The sequence below is a fragment of the Haemaphysalis longicornis genome, unplaced genomic scaffold (genome assembly GCF_048455015.1).
Source record: "Haemaphysalis longicornis isolate Haplotype H1 unplaced genomic scaffold, Haemaphysalis longicornis Haplotype H1 scaffold_11, whole genome shotgun sequence".
NCBI lineage: Eukaryota > Metazoa > Arthropoda > Arachnida > Ixodida > Ixodidae > Haemaphysalis > Haemaphysalis longicornis.
Window position 1 is genome coordinate 73,911,741 of NW_027526214.1, and position 20,301 is coordinate 73,932,041.

General features: G+C 46.5%; 1 protein-coding gene across 1 annotated transcript; it reads left to right on the plus strand.

Moving 5' to 3' along the window:
- The first annotated feature begins 18,005 nt into the window (after positions 1–18,005).
- LOC144160686 (uncharacterized) lies at positions 18,006–19,199 on the plus strand. Its single transcript, XM_077691892.1, has one exon. The coding sequence runs from the start codon at positions 18,006–18,008 to the stop codon at positions 19,197–19,199; it is 1,194 nt and encodes a 397-aa protein (XP_077548018.1).
- The last annotated feature ends 1,102 nt before the right edge of the window (positions 19,200–20,301 follow it).

Here is a 20,301-nt window from a genome sequence, read left to right on the forward strand (position 1 = left end):
CTAAAAGATAATGGTACGTCGTTTACATAAATTGAGCAGAAAATCGACGGTGGCAGTGTCTTCCTAAGGGAATTCATTTTCACAATAAAAAAGGTGGAACTTAAAACTCCACATTGTGGCACTCCATTTTCATGCACATGTACCCTAGAGAGCGCAGTTCTAACTCGCACGCGAATTGTTCTTTGGGACATTAAATTGGCAAGCGTGTCCATCCTGCTACCCTATATTCCAAAGGACTTCAAATCAATGAGGATACCGTAAGAATGGCCCAAAGACCATGCAGGCGGAGACGGACGCTGTTTAACACGTTGACTCTATATTTCACGAGATGAAGCACAAGCACACGACGGGAGCATAAGATGCGATGGGGAAAGCACAACAGAGTCTTTCATTAAAGAATATACTCTGGCAGATCGGAAGGTCTGAGGAGAATGCCTTGTAGCGATTAAGGTCACAATCCGTCGCGATGCGTTTCTGGCTGCTCAACACCAGGAACGGCAGCGCCCGACAGCCGGAACGGAGTGTCAGCAATTGGTGCACAGGCGCCACGATAACGGTGCGTGGACAGACGCGCTCTCGAGCCTTGACAACGGCTAACAACGGTCTTGTTTCAGGTGGCCCGTGGACCAGACGTCCCACGGGGCCGTTTCCCACGAACCGCGCCCGGTTCCGCTGCTTGCCTTGGAGCCGTCATCGTTTCATCCCTCCCGATCACGACCCCGCGGCCCTCTTCCTCGTCATCGTCGCTGTCGTTCTGCTGGCTCACTTGCGCGGCCAATCCCTCACGTTGCCATACATCAGAAATATACCTCCAAGCAGCATCATACGCCTTTTCTAGATCAAATATTACTGTGATACAGTACTGCTTATGGACGAAATCATATTTTATATACGACTCTCATGCAACGAGTTGATCGTTGGTAGGTCGCCCCAACCTGAAGCCTGCCTGGCAGCTCTCGAGAAGACCATTGTACTGTAAGAAGTACACGAGTCTCCTGTTTATCATCTTGTCAAAGAGATTAAACAGGCAGCTTGTCAGGGCAATGGGACGATAACTGGCAGAAGAGGAAGGGTCCTTTCTTTCGTTTAAGAAAGCCACCTTTATGGCGTCCCTCCAAGGGCGTGGAATGTGCCCCGAAAGCCATATTCTGTTGTATAGGTGTAGGACTGTTTCCAAGCTGTCTGAGTCTAAGTGTTTTATCATTGTGTAGTAATCTTATCTGTACCTGGAGCTGAAGGTTTACATGTGGTCAAAGCAGCCTTCAGCTAATGAATTGAAAATGAAGAATTGTAAGAAATTTGCGACTCTTGGTATCACGCAGGGACTTCTTTTCTCAGATGTTTTTTGTTTCATGAAAGTGTTTGTTTGGTGCTGAACTGAACACGTGTTCGAAGTGTTGTGCAAGTGTGTTACCCTGGTCTTCAAGTGTGTCCCCTGTTTTGCTAACCAGGGGCAGGCTCTGTGTCTGTTGTCCTTTGAGCTTGCGTATACGGGTCCAGACTTTGTGTTTGTCCGTGTATGAATTCATGGATGTCAAGAAGGTGTGGCAACTCTCTCGTTTTGCCTCACCGCGCACACGTTTCCCGAACGCCTTGGCCCGTTTGAACAAGAGGAGGTTACTCGACGTGGGATACCGACGAAGGATACCCCACGCTTGTTCTGGGCCTCTCGCGCCCGCCTACAGTCCTCATTCCACCACGGCCTCCGCTGGTTGCGTGGGGCAACTGAGGCGTGGGGAATGAACCTTTAGGCGGCGTCGAGGATGTGCGCCGCGAGCAGTTGGGTAGCTTCTTCAACGTGTATATGTGTTATGGACGTGTAGTGTAGTTTAGAAGTCTCTTTAAATATATTCCAGTTAGCTCTTGCTTCATTAAACCTTTTATGGAAAGATGGACTGCTCGGGCCTGTACCTATATAAGTTAATCAAGTGAGGAAGCGGTCCCTGCTATATGCATCAGTTGCTACACCCCACTCAAGACATGGAAAGAGAATTGCGGAACCAATAGCAGAGTAAAGATTTGAGTATGTATTGTGTCTTATGTTATATAATGTAGGCTATTTCTCTTGAAAAGGCATACTCCGAAGGATGTTAAAAACTTCTCTATCAGGATACCTCGGGCATCCCTTCGTAAAGAGCCCCAAACAGAATTGTGTTCATTGAAGTCGCCTGTTAGGAGGTATGGTTCAGGCAGCTGATCAACCAGCGCCTCAAATTCAGAGCTCAGAAGTGCAAGATCAAGAGAGATGTAGATGGAGCATACCGTTATCAACCTATTAAGTATTATTGTGTGGACGGCTACAGTCTCAAGGACGGTGTTCAATTTGACGGGGTGGCATGCTAAGCATTTGCGGGCGATTATGGCAACACCGCCAGAAGAGTGTGTACAGACTACCCTGTCCTTTCTGTATACCAGGTAACTATTCAAGAAATTTGTGTGTTTGGAATTCAGATGTGTTTCCTGGACACACATTAAACTTGGCTGATTGGCATGCAGAATCTCATACTAGTCGTCAAGATTATTCAGAAGGCCTCTGTAGTTCCATTGAACTACGTTTTCTCTTGCCATTATGATGTGTTAGAGCTACTGGAGTGTGGGAGGGGCTTTTTTGCCTTCTCTGGAGGTTTAGATGGAGGGACCCGATGCTTCCTCTGCAAAGCAGACAGGAAAGGTCCCACATCTATCTCATCATCAGCTTTAGAAGGGGTAACCGGCGTACCAGACCTCCCAGACTTTGCACCCGTTCTGGTGCCCTTCGTTTGAGTAGCGTCTGCCGAGGGCGTCAGGAGCGCCCCGGGTAGCACACGCGGTAAGGCAGATGTGAGAATTGCTGCCATTTCCTCCATCTCCATCTTCTTCGGGCCCTCGCGTGTGCTTTGGGCCGGTGGAGAGGAGGAAACGGTGAGTGCAGCAGCATACCCACCGGACGTGGATGCCACCACAGCCGCTGCTGGCTCAGCGAGCAGTGCGGAGGCGGGTTGGGCTGGAAGAGGCGACCTAGGCGAAGGAGGGGGGCAGCGAAGGCGGTACCAAGTCCGACTTTCGGTACTGGGTCCCCGCCGACACATGACGCCGCTCCGCCCCCCGACGAGCTGCGTCAGCGTCCTCCCCAGGGGGAAAGAGGCAAACCTCTTTCGCGCCTCTGGGAAGGCGAAAAAATTCGGTTACCTTTACGTTATGATTTTTTTCTCAAGATGAAACTTTTCACAAGCTCAAGAGTGTGCTGCCTGTGGACCCTGGCGATTCAGGCAAGTGAAGTTGGTATCAGTGCAGTTGTTGTAGAGATGATCACGCTAGCCGCATTTGGCACATGTTGTTCTGCCGCGACAGGAGTTGGTACCATGCCCGAACCTCTGGCACTCGAAACAGCGCCGCGGGTTCGGGATGTACGGGAGGGCAATACCACGAATGAAACCTGCGTTGACATGCTCGGACCATGTGCAGCAGTCAAAGGTAAGTATCAGGTGTTTTGTGGCTATTTCTTTCTTTTCTTTCCTTATGACGATGCGCCTTACTGCTGTCACGCCTTGATCTTTTAGGCCTTTGAGCAGATCGGTCTCTGTCTCAGTCGAGAGATCTGGCTCAGATATCACACTTGGAGCGGTTGAGGCTGTGGTGGGGTGTGACTCTGATATCCAGTTCTGCCAGGCCGATTTGGATCATGTGAGTTGTGGCTTGGTTCTGTGTGTTAACCTGAACTAGGACCTCACCAGTTCTTAGTTTTTTAGCATTGTATGTCTTGCCAAGGATAGATTAAAGAAACTATCAAGGATAGAATCAAGAAAAGATAGATTCAAGATACAAGGAAACGGATTGTGAGGAAAGAGGCTTGGATTTGTCAACCGATTGAACTATGAAAAAACGTGTGTAGTTGTCGGGTTTCGGGGAGTTTATGGCAGGAAGAGGTGGAAAAGATTCTTCGATGCGGACCCTTTTCAGGGCCCGGTCATGTTTGGAGGGGGTTTTTCGATTTACCATTGGGCATGGCAAAAAACAGGGGACGGGGGTACTTCCTTCGCTCGGGTTACCCTGATACCGAGAGGGGTCCCGGAGATACCTGCCTGGTAAACCGGCAGGGAGCCCATCCGCCGGAGCTTCACCTGGGCTCCGACGGCCACCGTTTGAGGTTTCTACCCTTCACCTTAAAACACATCGCAACGCTTGGATCCAGTCTATGTATGGGGGCTCGTTGTCCGCGGTGTCGCCAACACGGTCCCCAAGATTGCTCAAGGTGCCCCATACGGGGTACATCTTCATGTACACTGCTTCAAAATAGGGAAACCTCAGTCTTCATTTCAAAATAGTACTGCTGGTGTGCCACAGGGTACTATTTTATGGCGAAATCTTTTCCTTTTATATATAAATTACCTTGTTTGGACTAATGGTAAGCCATATTCTGTAGTTTATGCAGGCGATGCAAGTCTGTTTTTCTTAGGTATTTCCGCCAAATATTTGGTTCCTCTTTCAAGAAACGTTGTCGCTAAAGGTAAGGTTTGGAGTGAAGCGAGCTCATTACCAATAAACATAAAAAAGACGAAAGCTGTTCTTTTTTGTACATGACAATTTCCCTATCAAGGCGATTTATGTGTATAGATAGGTAATTCCAAAGCACAGTTTGTGAATACTTTGAAGGTGTTGGGAGTATTTTTGAATAAGACCATGAGTTGACACACTGAGCTTCGATTATAATGGGTGATTTGGCAAAGCGCACGGAAATTCGCGCAAAACTTTCGTATCTCCTGCCAGAGCGTGTAACTAATTTTTAATAGAACTTTTAGTATCCCACTTTATTGCTGCTTCTTGGTTTTTGGTACAAACACTCAAACAAATATTTATAAAATACAAATGCTTTAGAAGCCAGTCATATGCTTATTGCAAACGCAGACTGCATTGCTGACCACAAAGAACTGTTTACTCGGTTCTGCATATCACCGATTAATTCTATGTACGAATAATGTTTAGGTTTAAAATAGAGGCGATGTACCCAACGCAATACACAGCTTTCTTGAAACACCTTGTCTCAGACAAAACCTCGAAGAATATTTTTTTCGCAAAAAACAAATTTGGCCCATTTCTTTCTCTCTTACATGTATGATCAATTTACAGGGAACAATGCACGTGCAAGAATGGCAGGGCGTTATTTAAATCAATTGGTGTCAAAAGTTGTGATTCCCGAAACGTGTTTACTGGTTGACTTTACAAGTGCTTCATCTATGTACCCTTTTCATTTTTAATGTTGTGTTTACGTGTTTTTTCTCTTTCTTTGTTGTTGGACATACCTGCATTCAGTTTTTTTTCCCTTAGTTTAAGGCTTCGTTGTTTCGGCTTTGTATATATGCTTTGTTTGTAAGTTCATCCCACATTGTGTGGTTCATGTAACATGCAAGGAAATAAAGTCATGTACACTATTTGCATTTTTGATCTATGCATTGTACAAGCAGGCTCCTCCGTCCATCAAGTTATTCTTCTTTAACTAGTTGCCGGGCTTACCCGCATCATTCTTTTTGTGATGTATGTAAACTCACTGTCAGTTTGATGCTTGAACACTACAGCCCGCTGTTGGCGGATGGTTCCATATTGATCAGCGGTGATGATAATACGCTCGCAACTTAATAATGTATTCCGCTTCCGTAAACTTCATTGCTGCCACTCTTGCCACGCAAACTACGAATAGTTTGTAATTGTCGGTGCACAGTGCGTGGTGCAAGCATTTGTAATGATGGATGTTTAAAACAAGCAACAGAAGGGGATGTTGTATTGAGTATTCTTCAAGCTATATTACTGCTTCAAGGCTTGTGATCAAGAAAGCACTGCAGTTTGTATCATTTAAACCTTCTCAACTTGACCTCAAAACTACACCTTATACCATTAGCTTTTTAAATTTTTACCTAGTATGTTTGAGATAGTTTTATATCACTGCTAACAAAATAATTCCAAAAAATGCATGGTAAATACCAAAGATCTAGCTTTAAAAAGTGAAGTATTGAACAGTGTAGCAGGCTGTTGAAAAGAGACCTACTAAATGAAGTATATCGTCCATTTTTTACTATATCTTCCAGATTACATGTGGCAAAGTATGGCATCTAAAATTGATGAGATGAAGTTGCAAAGCTTAATTTTTTATATTGAGCACCTCATAACCTCTAATGTACGTACAACCCTTTACGTCATCCGCCCCCCGCTTTATGTTAGGAGAATCTTGGGTCAAAGGTTTCCCCGATTTGGCGGTCAGCATCTGCGAAACTAAAATCAATTGCAGGCTTCTTTTTGAAGCTACCCTACATGAATAAATCAAGTATATGTAAACTGAAACTTCATAGCGTGTTTCGTCCTATATATGGCAGCAATATTATACACACAAAAAAAATTCAGCGTGCTTTCGTACTATTTTGATTGGCTCTAATCCGCAATACATGTAGTGGCATGCAAAATAGTACCAATGACATTTAAAGTTATATTGACTGAATCCTTGAAAAAGAATTTTTACGCGACATCGTGGTTACTTTACTATTGCTTTTTTACGTCTGACATGGTTACGATGTTCCCTTCATGGCAAGATTTATTTTTGGCTTTCTCAAAATGTCTACAAAGCCAAATGGTTGCTGATGCTGGTAGGATATGCAGTGCTAACCTAGGTTCCTTCTTTTTCAGTTCATAAGTAATTCCAAAAGGTAGTAATGTAATAATATTACAAAAACCATCTCCTACGATTTCATTTTCTGACTACCAGTGCTTTTCTCGCCCACTAGCGTAAGCAGTTTGCGGACGGGGTATCCGATGAAGAAGCTGTCGCAGAATGCCCATACAGGACACTGTAAAACCAGTGGAACAGCTTAGCAGCCAGAATTGTATAAAGCACAGCGCTGAGCTCTGCTGATCATAGAACTGCTGCTAAAAACAAAGATGCAAAAATTATTTTCGAGTTTAGTTTCTGAAACGCTTGGGATAGGAAGCGTAACACACTCATCGGTTCCGTCTGGATCTTGACACTTGCATATCTTTAAATGAGAGCACACGGGAATTTCTGCTTTTTGCCTCCAATAAAAAGATCCTTATTTTTGACTCGACAATGCTTTAGTGAGTCCTGGTGGTACTACGGCACACGTTGGAGCCGTTACTTGACTAGGCTCAATTCTGGAGAGTTAAACGGGGTTCAGTCGAAAGTGACAAAACAGCACTCCATTAAAAACAAGTGAGGAACAAGCAGTAGCTAAAGAATTAAATTTCTGTATAAATCGTTGTAACTTGTACATTGTCAATGCTTCGACATGAAATCTTGTTCTGAAGCTTCTGATTCGGATATATATATATATATATAAATATATAAGGTAAACGATTAGGCTAGTGAAGGTTAAATAGTAAAAAGGGGCGCAATAAAAAACATAACAAGTTTACTTCGAAAACATAACTTTACATCGACGTTTCGGACGGGGACCGTCCTTTATCAAGCGTCAAGCTGATAAAGGACGGTCCCCGTCCGAAACATCGATGTAAAGTTATGTTTTCGAAGTAAACTTGTTATGTTTTTTATTGCGCCCCTTTTTACTATATAAATATATATATATATATATATATATATATATATATATATATATATATATATATATATATATATATATATATATATATATATATATACATATATGTATATATCAAGTCTATAATCTGAGCACCGGCGGCTGCTTTGCACACCTTGTCCTTGCGCAAGTCTTTGCTATACTGTTGCAATAAATTCGAAGACAAAAATATAACACCCACCTACTCGATACCGTGCACATGCTAATTAGGCATCGTACGCAAGCAACATGTAACCTGTTAGGTACTGCACTAGGTGTGCTTTCACAGCGACAGCAATAACCCTCGGAGTTACGCATGAAATAGCGTGCATGCACATGCATGCCAACATAACCACACATCTTCGAAACGACGGGACTTTTTGCGGCAGTTTGACATGGTAAGCAAAGTTTGCAATTGGACAATCATTTTTGGTGCGTTACAATATTTTTGGAAAATGTTTTATATTTTCATCGACATATTTTTTTGTACTAGTAACTCTCCAATGAAGTCCAAAAAGTGCAAAAATATTTAGTACAGAGGTGGCCAATTAAGGGTTTTGTGCACCTAAGATTTTTGCTATTCGACAGCATTGAATGAAGTTAAAGTGAAAAAGAAGCCAAATAAAACACAAATCTCTGTCATTTTTGTTGGCAATTTGTAAATAAACCATGATAACATCGAAAAACACTCCAGGTTTTTTTTAATCTTAGTTCATTGCACAGATTGGTAATAATGAAAAACCCGGCGAAGTTTTATTAAAGAAATAATAATTTTGACCTTACAAATAGTAGCACGCAAAAGAAGTGAAAAAATTAAGTTTTAAGAAAAAAAAATAATTTTTTCATGCCAATTTTCAGCAAGATAATCTGGTATGGGAACATTTCATATCATCGAGTTCATACCCAGTGATCTTGATAGCTGCAACAAGCTCTTTTTATTTTTAGTATCCATCCATATTTTCTTGCAGAAGTGTTTTGTTCTACCCATTCAATAGCACGTACCCTCCTTCACTCGATATTGGTCGATGCTCGATGCTCCCTGGCGATGCTCGAAGGTTCGATGCCCCCTTCTCCTAAAATATCTGCTGTACTTCTTTTGCGATAGTTAGAGGGTCCCAAAGCCACATATGTACCAAAAGCTACGATGGGCAGGCCATGTGGACATCTTAGGTAACATACCTAAGGTGTAAAAAAACAGATGCTAAAGTCCGCTTACCTAAAATCCCATTACTTGCAGTAGAGGCTCTTGCAGTGGAATCTCACAATTATAACCCTAGTTTCCAATCTTTGTAGAAATATCCGATACATGTAGATCCACAAAGTTTACGATTGGAGCCTTCACTGAGTACCGATTGTCAAGGAACTTTCGCTTTTGTCGCCTCTCCTCCTTGACTTCACTACGCATTTTTATGAAAGGTCCAGCTGATGTAATTAGTATTGCAGAAAAGAATAATACGAATAAAAGTTACGAGCGTGCTAGCATTCACAGCTGGAGCATACACCGCCCGAAAAGTAAAGAGACGCTTTTGTGGAAACGCATCCCTTTTAACGAAATTGAAAGCATTGTTTGGGCATAAGAATTACCCTGAAATTACATTTCAGTATTTTTTTTATGCATCAGCAAAATACACTAGAAAGTTACAATGTACACAAGGGATATTCCCTGCGTTATCAGTTTCTGTTATTTCGCCACAGTAGTTTTGGATTCAGAACCATCTACCTGATGTTGGAAAATTGGCTATAACTTTTCAACTAACAAAGATAACTACGTGATCCTACCTGGATATTCCTTTAGAATGTTTAGGGGTTCTCAAAATGTAAGACGAAAAAATTATATTAAACAGCCTTTTTAAAGGTGGTTACATACATTAAAGCTGGTAAGGCTTGAAGAGGCTGCCTAGGGCAACTGGTGCTATGCACAACATTTAAACATATCACATTTTAATTTATTGAGTTGCAGTAAATTTAAGCAATGTGGTATATTGCAGTAAAAGAAAGACGGACACAGGCAATCAAATGTACAGAAGTGTTGTGTATTCACTGAAATTTTTAATCAACTAAACACATTGTAATACAAAAACAATCTATGCCAGCCACATAACTAGTCCAAATAGTTTGACAGTGGCTGGCTGGCGTATCTGCTACGCTTATTACTGATGTGGTACGTGTTGTATATTTGTCTATTTGGTTTCAGTTCCGCGATCACTGCCGCAGGTGGCGACAGTGTTGTTTAGGTATATAAGCATGCGCAAGTTGGAATAAAGGGTCTTTTGTTCTGATGTGCACTGAAGTTGTCTAGTCGTTCATTCACCGGCGGCACACGCCACCACAACATTGGCGACGAGGATGCTCGTTTAGGAGGGGGCGGGATTTTCGTGATTTTCGCCAACTGTTTTCTGCGCCATGAGTGTTTCCGGACTGGCACCACCGCCCCCGTTCCTGCCCAGGCCTGGCCGTCCTGCTGTACCCTGGCCACACTGGATCCGCATCTTCGAGAATTTTCTGCTCGCATCTGGTGCTTCGGAGTGCGCGCCGGACCGTCGCAAGGCTCTTCTACTGCACAGCCTCGGTGTCGAAGGCCAGCGCATATTTCACACTCTGCCGCTTCCATCCTCGGCCAACGCTAAGCCCGGTGAGCAATCAACTACTGATACAGAATCCGGAGTTATCAAGGACACTACTCAGACAAAGCATGAAGCGTCGTCGTACGATATCGCTGTCGCAGCGCTGCATGCGCACTTCACGACAACAATCAATGTTGTGGTCGAACGGTACCGTTTTGGTAGGCGCGTGCAGCAACTCTGGGAAGCAATCAAAGAGTACGTTACCGTGTTACGTCAGCTTTCAGCTACGTGCTCTTTTCCTTCTCAAGAAGATTCCTTGCGTGACCAGTTCGTTGCAGGTGTATCATCTCGGAATTTGCGCGAGCGGTTGCTTCTTGAAGGGTCTTCTCTCTCGTTCGCTATAGCTTTACTAATAGCGACGCAGTTCGAACAGGCAACCAATGACCTCAAAGAATTTTCCACTGCAGATGTTCAGGGCATAAATGCTCGTGAAAACACTCTGCCATCCCCACCTTCTTCCGCCGGCCCCTCGAAGCGTTCACGCAGCCAGCAGGCACATTGTTACCGCTGCGGTTCACCTTGGCACAACGCTGCTTCATTCCGCTGCCCTGCCAAAAACAAGCGGTGTCATGGGTGCGGTATCACGGGTCATTTTCGCTCGGTTTGCAACAGAGACGCCGCTCCGGTTCATGAACTTCACGGAGAAAATTCGCCAACTGAAGAAGTATTAAGCATTCTGGCTGTGACGACATCCACTCGTCCCGCAATCTACATATCAGTAGCAGTTGGTCGAACGAAGTTAACTTTCTTCGTGGATTCTGGGTCATCAGTTTCAATTTTGACGCATCACCTATTTTGGCAGCATTTTGAAAGACAGGCACTTTCAGCCCCTCGACTTAGGTTACTGGATTATTCGAAGAAGTCAATCCCAGTGAGTGGTTGCTTCTTTGCAGATGTCATGTACAATAACTGCACAGCTGTTGTTCTTTTTTATGTCGTTGAACAAGGCACCTCGCTTTTGGGTATTGATGCAATCAAGGCGCTCCGTCTGCGATTGATGGGTCGTCACTACAGTGCCTTGAAACCACAGCGATGCGTACTAGCGCTCGAACGGAGCACTCCTTCATCAAGACAGAAGGGGAGCAGCCCATTCACCTTCCAGCAGAATTAGTTGAGGAATTCGGGGATATTTTCAATCCAGGTCTTGGCATAGCGAAAGGTTTCGTCCACCGCGTCAAAACGCGATGGACAGTACAACCAGTGGCTTCAAAACTGAGGCGCCTTCCGCTCTCACTGCGGCCACGAGTTTCGGAAGAACTCCGCCGCTTAGAAAAAATGGAGGTGATAGAGCGAGTTGAGGCATCAGAATGGGTCTCTCCCATTGTCGTGGTGGAAAAGAAGGAAGGAGGTATCCGCCTATGCGTAGATCTTCGGCAAGTAAACAAAGCCGTCGTAGCAGATAGCTTCCCCTCCCTCGTACAGAAGAGCTGCTACACAGTCTAGTAGGGGCAACGCACTTTTCCAAGTTGGACCTCGCATCCGCTTATCATCAGGTCATGCTTCACCCCGAGAGCCGCGATTTAACGGCGTTTATAACACACGACGGCCTCTTTCGGTTTAAGCGCGTGTGTTTTGGGCTGGCTTCAGCACCACCTGCTTTTCAAAGTATGATGTCGAGAATTCTGCAGGGTTACAGCGGCGTCCTGTTCTATATCGATGACATCATTGTGTTCGGAAAGGGCAGAGAGGAGCGCATTAAAGAGTCCAGTCTCAAACTGAACACCAAATGCGTCATCGATGCGCGGAGCTTGCGTTTTTGGGCCACAGGATAACCGCAAACGGTATTGAGCCGTTGAGGGAAAAGGTTGCTTCCATTCGAGACACGCCAGCGCCCGCTGACACAGCCAGCCTTCCATCATTTCTGGGATTGGTCGAATATTATGCTAGGTTTATTCCCAACTTCGCTGACATTGTCGAACCAATGCGAGTTCTTCTAAAAAAGGGGCAGCGATTCGTTTGGTCTGACGAGACAGACGTTAGTTTCAGAAGGGCCAAAGACGCGCTGGCATCTAGCACAATACTGAGAATGTTCGATTCATCTCTTCCAGTTGTAGTGTCCACTGACGCATCAGAGTGGGGTCTCCGAGTGGTCCTACAGCAGGTGGACGGGCATGAACGGCGCACTGTCGCTTTCGCGTCCCGAGTTCTTTCGCCAGCGGAGAGGAAATACTCGGTAGGACAAAGGGAAGCGCTTGCCTGTGTTTGGGCATGTGAGCGATGGCACGTATATCTGTGGGGACGCCACTTCACGTTGCTCACTGACCATCAAGCCTTGGTGGCATTGCTTTCAACTCAAGGGACAGGAAGGCGGCCCTTAGGAATAGCGCGATTGGAAGAACGCCTGCTACGGTACAACTATACAGTTGAGTACCGCAAGGGGTCGCCAAATCAAGTGGCGGACGCACTCTCACGCTTGCCCGCGCCGTCTTTCCAGGAAGAAGAAACCCTGTTTGACGAGGTTGTATCAGTTCTCGAAATTCCTTCCTGCATTACTAGAGAACAGTTTGCGCAGTCTCAGTTGCAAGATAGCACACTGCAACAAAGGAAAATCTATGTGCAATCGTCGTGGCCGGCACACAAGTCTATTGGCCGAGCTTCACCCGTTCTTCAAAGTACGTGACGAACTTTCTGTGGTAGACAATCTGATCTTGCGTGGCGAACGGCTTGTGGTTCACACATCACTCAAGCAGCAGGTAATCGCTGCAGCACATGAGTTGCATCCCGAATTGGTGCGAACAAAAGCGCGCCTGCGAGAAAAGTATTGGTGGCCGGGCATGGACCGCCAAGTCAAGCTAGCTATCCAGAGGTGTAGCATATGCCAGGAAGCAGACAAGAGCGTCAAGGTGCGAGCTACACCATTGCAACCGGTCCCCTTTTCAGATCAGCCGTGGCAGAAGCTGGGCATGGACATTGTCGGTCCATTTGAGCGGGCGCCTTACGATTGCAGATATGCAATCACGCTGGTCGACTATCATTCCAAGTGGCCCGAAGTATACTTCTGTGGTGACACAACAACCAGCGCAGTAACGCGTTTCTTAGTGTCTGTGTTCGCGCGCGAAGGCTACCCAGATGAGATTATTTGCGATAACTGTCCATAGTTTGCATCCCGGGAATTCAAGGCGTTTCTGCAAGGTCGTGGCATTCGCTTGAAGCATTCGTCCGTGTACCACCCCCAAGCAAACGGCCAAGTGGACCGATTTAATAGAGTAATAAAAAGCTTCATTCAAGTGGCGGTTCTTGAGCAGCGACCCTTGCGCCAGGCGGTAACAGAGTACCTGGGTGTCTACCGAAGCACACCGCATGCTACAACGGCAAAAGCTCCAGCGCTTCTGCTGCACGGACGGCTGCCAGGAACTCGGTTGGATGTCGTCGGGCATCTGTCGGGCACCTTCTTTGACGATCCTGAGTTGGAAATCCGGCGTTTACGTGATCGGCGTTTACGTGAACAGGAGAGCAAACGATACACGGATGCTCGGAGGGATGCAAGGGAAACCACAGTTGACGTTGGTGACTTCGTCAGAGTGAAGAAACCCAGAATTAGATTTAAAGGCGACCTGGAATTCAACCGCCCAAGAGAGGTGATCAGCAGTAAAGGACCAGCCTCTTTCCGCCTGGATGATGGTAAAACGTGGAATGCGTCGAAGTTCTCAAAGGTTCCGCGAGCCTCTCCCGCTCTTTATACGTGGGGAAGAAGCGGTACAGCTAGTGAAAGAGGGTCTCCGCCTACATGTGAGGGCCCTACCCCACAGTTAACGACGAGGACTTCTTCGGCTGCTCCTTCGGCTGCGCAGGCGCCCATGTTTCCTTCGGCTGCGCAGGCGCCCATGTCTCCTTCGGCTGCGCAGGCGCCCATGTCTCCTTCCGCTGCGCAGGCGCCCAGGTCGCCTGCTGTTACGCAGCCGGCCAAGTCTCCCGGAGCAGTCACACAGCAACGCAGGGTGCAACCACCAAGAAAGCGACTACCACCACAGCGTTATGGCTACAACTAGTGCGCGAAGTTGTGCTAATGCGAATGGAGCTGACATGTCCATTGTGGTGGATTTCTTTAGTAAATGATGTGATCTTGTATTAGTATATAGTTATGTTCATTGTACAGTTTGTATTTTTGTATAGTATTTTTGCATATGTACTAACATGCTAACCTACTACATTACTCATCCATATAGCTGTTTTTAAGGAAGAGAATATGTTGTATATTTGTCTTTTTGGTTTCAGTTCCGCGATCACTGCCGCAGGTGGCGCCAGTGTTGTTTAAGTATATAAGCATGCGCAAGTTGGTATAAAGGGTCTTTTGTTCCGATGTGCACTGAAGTTGTCTAGTCGTTCTTTCACCGGCGGCACACGCCGCCACAACAGTACGCTTAATTAACGTCACGGTCGTGTGATAACTTCACTTTATGGGGTACACTGCGCTCCTATCCTCAACGTAACACATCAACCCGTTTGATTGGTATAATAGGTGCCACATGAGAGAGGCATTTGGTTGATACAAATTTTATCACGCATATTAGACCATGGCCCTTGCCAATCTAGATTCATCACCTCGTAAGCGTTTTGTACAGCCAGACAAATGCGGCTATTTTTAAAGGGTGCGGAGAATGCCACACTGATATTGTAGTGCATTGTCACCTTCCACAGCTGTTAAGACATCTTTATTTTCACCGCTAGTTTATTTTCAGTTGTATCGAGCACATATTCCGGATAACCTGCCATTCTAAAACTGCTGATCTATCCTTGAAAACTTCCTTACAGCGTTTCAAAGCACGAAACCTTGAGAGAAACAATGACAAGACCAGAATATTTTTACTCAGTTTTGAATATTCAGGCTGCACTTCCTTGTCCTTCTCTAATGTGAGTAAATGTAGCTCCCACCACACCTTATTCACACAACTGCTGACTGGGGACTATGGTCCCACAAATTGGAATGTATATGCTGTTGGCTTCTTGTGTTCGCATGCTGCTCTAATGGGTTCATGATTTGATACGCTGTGACTAAATTTCCAGAGACAAGTCGACAAAATTTCCAGGGTCAAGCTGATAATAGCATAGCTGTAACTTGAGCGCACAAAAGAACTAGTACTGAATGAAGACGCGAAGACCAGTGCATATTATCCTGCAAAATTGCACAATGTCCAGATCGCGTGCTCCAGCATAAAAAGAGAAATACTGAAAACGCAGCTTTGGTTTCAAATATGTCGCATGGGCTTAAGGTTGCAATGTGTACGGATGTGAATTTGTCATTTGTAACGCCTGGGTAATTCAGCTGCATCTGGCAGGATGTAGAGATATACCACAACAGGATGGCTCGGGATGGGAATGGTGACGTGGCCTTACTGGTCGTGAACATTCGGTTTCATGCATCACAATCATGGTATACTAAAACCTGTGTTATGTACCATGTCGTTCGTAAGTCAAGGAGGACGGTGTGTCAACGCCAGGCTGAGAGAGCAAAATCAGACTGATAAAGCAAAATCGGACATGTTTACATGGCAGCACACTGCAAAGAATATAAATGCCATTTTCTTGTTTTTGATACAGTGTACACCGCTTTAATTGAAAACACTTACAAGGCAGGACGGCATATAAGAGAGGTTTTATCAATACCAGTTATCATCCGGTACAACTAAATGCATAAGTTGCAAGTTCCATTAGAAAAAAAAAACACCTACGCCTAAAGTGCACCTAAAATAATGCTGCTTCAAATACGGTGACCTAAAGTGCAGTACCTGTTCTCGTGCACATGTCTCATCATTACAGAAATCAACTTTTTAAGTTGGTGTACGAAAAAAGGAGTGGAAAAAATAAGAAATAAAAGAAGGAACCTTTGGACCACTTACTTTCTCTACCATGTAGACGCACGTTCATCAACATACGCGCGCATCGACGTAGCTTCGCATTAACATCAATAGAATGGTACTCTCCGGTTTATAAGATATGCATTCGTACATGCCTTCTACGCCAAAGTCTGTAAAAACTATGCACCCACGCGCTGATGCCAGTTTTACCTGTGCCTCCAAGCAGCCACCCCAGAGTACGCACAGGAGAATGGTGTATTCTGTGGGCATTTATTTGGTGGTTGAACATGAGCTGGAATGTAAAAGAACAGGGCACAGGATTAGAGGAGGAACAAGATGGGGCTTTTCGACTGGTGGAATCTTGTGGTGCGCTTGCAAAGAACCGCGACTCCACCAACCGAAATTGCCACAGTTAACGTGCTGGGCCACCTACCATTCCTGTTATGCTGCGGACCAGCAACGTCACCCGCGATCGACACAAAGGGCGTACCACCGGCCGCAAACTACACGGGTTCGTTGTAACTCACAGCCAATAGTCCATGCGGTCTCGACATCTCATAACGTTCCTGGTCCCCAGCTTTACAGGAGCGGTAGTTTTCCCAACGCATGAGCTCGGGTACCTCACCAAGCTAACTGGAACAGCAGACATGATATCACAGAGCGGAAACCCGGTGCCGCGGCGAATACAGTTAGCCGGCGCTACTGAACGATCCACGGTGATAAGTTGGTAGCTGACGACATCCCGCCGCCATAGTGGGGCCACCGTCGCTGCGTAGATTCGCTATCCTTTGCAAGAGCCCCCAAAGCTAGTACCGCCAAAGGGCCCTGCCGTGTTCCCGTTCTTCTCTTGCATTCCCTTTCTTTCTTTAGACGCATACAAATATGTGAAGATTGGGCATTGCTTTTGTCACCTTTCTACACTTCCCGCACGACTAATTCTTGGGACTCAGCGCAATCAGTATGATATGCAGAAGTTTCCGCCATCTTTAGCCAGAGTTCTAAAATATACCGATGCACTCTAAGAAGGCGGAAAAAAATGGATATTGCTCACTTGTGTGTATAGTGTTCAACGTTTTTTAAATATTTTACTTTAAAAGAAAACGATAATTTTTAGTCAATTTCTCAAGAAAGTATTTTAGAAAAAGTTGTTTTCTTGCAATGTAACAGAACAGGTAGGCTTTGTTCACAGGTGAACAACAAAAAGAAACGTCCACATGGTGCCAGCCATAACACGCGCAGTGTCAAACACGAGGGGCGGTTGTACGCTGCAAAACGAGTGGTATATACCGCACATCGTTGTCATGTAAAAGACTGTACGTGGGGCAGACGGAACAGTGCAATATTGTTAGAATAGGTGAGCTTGAAGGGACGATTAAAAACGGCACGTATGCCAATTTTTCTGACGATTGCAAAAAAAATGTGGCTCCGAGCCAAGTTTTGGTGATATCTTGGCGCTCTATCAGCCCATCATCCAGAACCTTTGCAAAATAAAGAAGCCTTCTAAGTTAGCATTTCTCAAGATTACTGCGTAAGATAGACCTCCAGCGCTCTCCACAAAAAGGAAACCCAGTTAGGCAGCCATATTTTCACGTGAGCCGCGAGCCCTTCTAACCGTTCTGTTTCCTTTATTGTCTTTTTTTATTATTTAACGTAAGTTTAAACGCGTCGGTCCTCTCTGATCATTATGCGAATGTGTACACTTGCCTATATATTGCCACGGAGCAAACTAGCGGACGACGAACGATGTAGTTCTGAGGGATTGGTCCACAAGCAAGAACAATGCGTCCAGCGACGGTTGTTGGTAGAGGAAGACGACGAGGTCTCTTGTGGGTCGTTCTGATGTTAGCGGCAGCCCAGCCTTTCTTCCTGTAAATAGTGTAAATACTTCAAATACATTCTTCTCTTCCGCGTCCTCGCCTCGTAACATCTTGTGGTGGAGGTGCTGGCCTTCTGCGAAGACGGAGATGCGTAGCGGACGCTACGTCCGGCACACTTCCTTTCGCAAAGAGCACTCAGGGACAACCCTCACCATGACTCCGCCTAGCCAGGCTGCTACAGGCCAGACCATCATCCTTACCCACCCGCGCGAACCCGGTAAATTCAGCGGCACGGATGACGTCGACGTAGAAGACTGGATCCTTATGTACGAGCGTGTCAGTAGCCACAACCGCTGGGACCCCACATTCATGCTCGCCAACCTGGACCTCTACCTTAAAGGTGCGGCCAAAGGTTGGTTTGACACAAACGAAGCCCGCCTCACCAGTTGGGACGCTTGTAAAGAAGAGCTGAAGGCTCTGTTCGGACGGTCCGAGAGTCGGCAGCTGGAAGCCAAAAATGGCCTTGCCTCCCGCGTGCAAAGCCCCACTGAATCGTACGTTACTTACATTCAGAGCGTGCTAGCCCTTTGCTACAAAGTTGACCGTCAGATGTCGGAGGAAGAAAAAGTGGGCCACGTGTTAAAAGGCATAGCCGACGATGCTTTTAACCTTCTAGTTTTCAAGAACTGCGACAAAGTTGACACCCTTATCGCCGAATGTCGTCGCTTTGAGCTGGCGAAAAGCCGCCGAATCGCTCAAAAATTCACCCGGCTCCCTAACACGGCTGCGACCTCTTCCTGCGAAGATAACCTCCAGCCGCCAGCAGGACAGCGCACTTCCACAGGGATGCCACCAACTCCAGATAATATCACAAGAATTGTACGTCGCGAGATTGAGGCCATTGCCCCAACTTGCTTTCCCCACGACGCCCAGACCTCCTCCGCTGTCCCTGTACCTCTCATACAGGCAGTTGTGCGCGAAGAGCTGCTGAACCTAGGAGTGCAACCAATTTGCTCCGTGAGTCACCCATGCGCTCGTTATCGTTCACCCATCAGCCCTTCTCGGTGCGACAATATGCCGCCACGTTTCCAGAGCCGCCTTGCTGATGAATGGCGGACTCCTGACGACCGGCCGATCTGCTTCAACTGCAGACGGGTAGGCCACGTGGCTCGATACTGCCGGAGCCGTCCATTTCCGCCCCGCCAGAACAACTTCTACCAGTACCCTGACGACCCTCCTCGACGCTTCTACTCCCGCCGTCAGCCGCAGCCGAACACCGCTGATTCCGACGCCAACCGCTGGTCTGGTCGTTCCCCATCGCCGCAGCGTCGCCAGTCCCGTTCTCCTCGTCGCTTTTCCTCGCCGACCCTGCCGACCAGCTACTCGAGACCCTCCCAGGAAAACTAGAGGATGCAGCCCCCGGAGGTGACGCTGCATTTTCCGACCGACCTGAAAATCCTCTGATAACACTGCGAGCCGAAAAGAACTTGTTGGACGTGAAAGTTGATGGGGTCGATGTGAGTGCGCTCATGACACCGGGGCGCAAGTATCGGTCATGAGTGCGAAGCTTCGGTGTCGTCTGCGAAAAGTTTTGACCCCAGCCACTTCGTGTCTCCGGGTCGCTGACGGAGGTACCCCAGCGGTCGCCGGTATGTGCACCGCGCGCGTCACCATCGCTGGCCATGACACAACAGTCCTGTTCGCCGTTTTAGACCACTGCACCCATGACCTTATTCTAGGCCAAGATTTTTTGTCGGATCATTCAGCGCTCATAGATTGTTCTCTCGGCCTCGTCCACCTCGACCTTCCACTGCCACCAGTCACTATCGAAGAACCCTTGCCGCGTCTGTGCTGTCTCGAAGATGTTCGTTTACCGCCTCAAGCATTCACATATGTCCCGCTGTTCATCTCTTCCCCTGTACCGGACGGGGATTACGTCGTATCGCCAACCACACTCGTTGCACTGGAGCGCAGAGTGAAGCTACCACACACCGTTGTCAGAATCAAGCAAAGCAGAGCATCTCTTCCGTTTCTCAATTTCAGCTTTTCCGTGCAATCGCTGCCCAAAGAAATCACTCTTGGTCATCTGTCCCCTTTAGGAGAGTACAACCATTCTGTTTTAACGGCCGATCCCCAAAAACATCCCGCCAATGACTTTTCTTGTGCCCCTTCCCCAAACGAACCATACTCAACGATGTTGGCTCCCGATCTCCTCCCTGCACAGTCCGTTGAGCTCCGCCGACTTCTAGCATCCTATTGGGACATTTTCGATCTCAAAGACCGCCCTTTAGGTAAAACTTCGTCGGTGAAGCATCCAATTATTACAGGAAGCGCAAGCCCAATTCACAAACGCCCGTTCAGAGTTTCCCGCGCTGAGAGGCGAGTAATCCAACAAGAAGTGGATAAGATGCTGGCGAATGATATCATTGAGCCTTCCTGACGTCCATGGGCTTCACCAGTGGTGCTAGTCAAGAAAAAAGACGGCACATGGCGGTTTTGCGTGGACTAT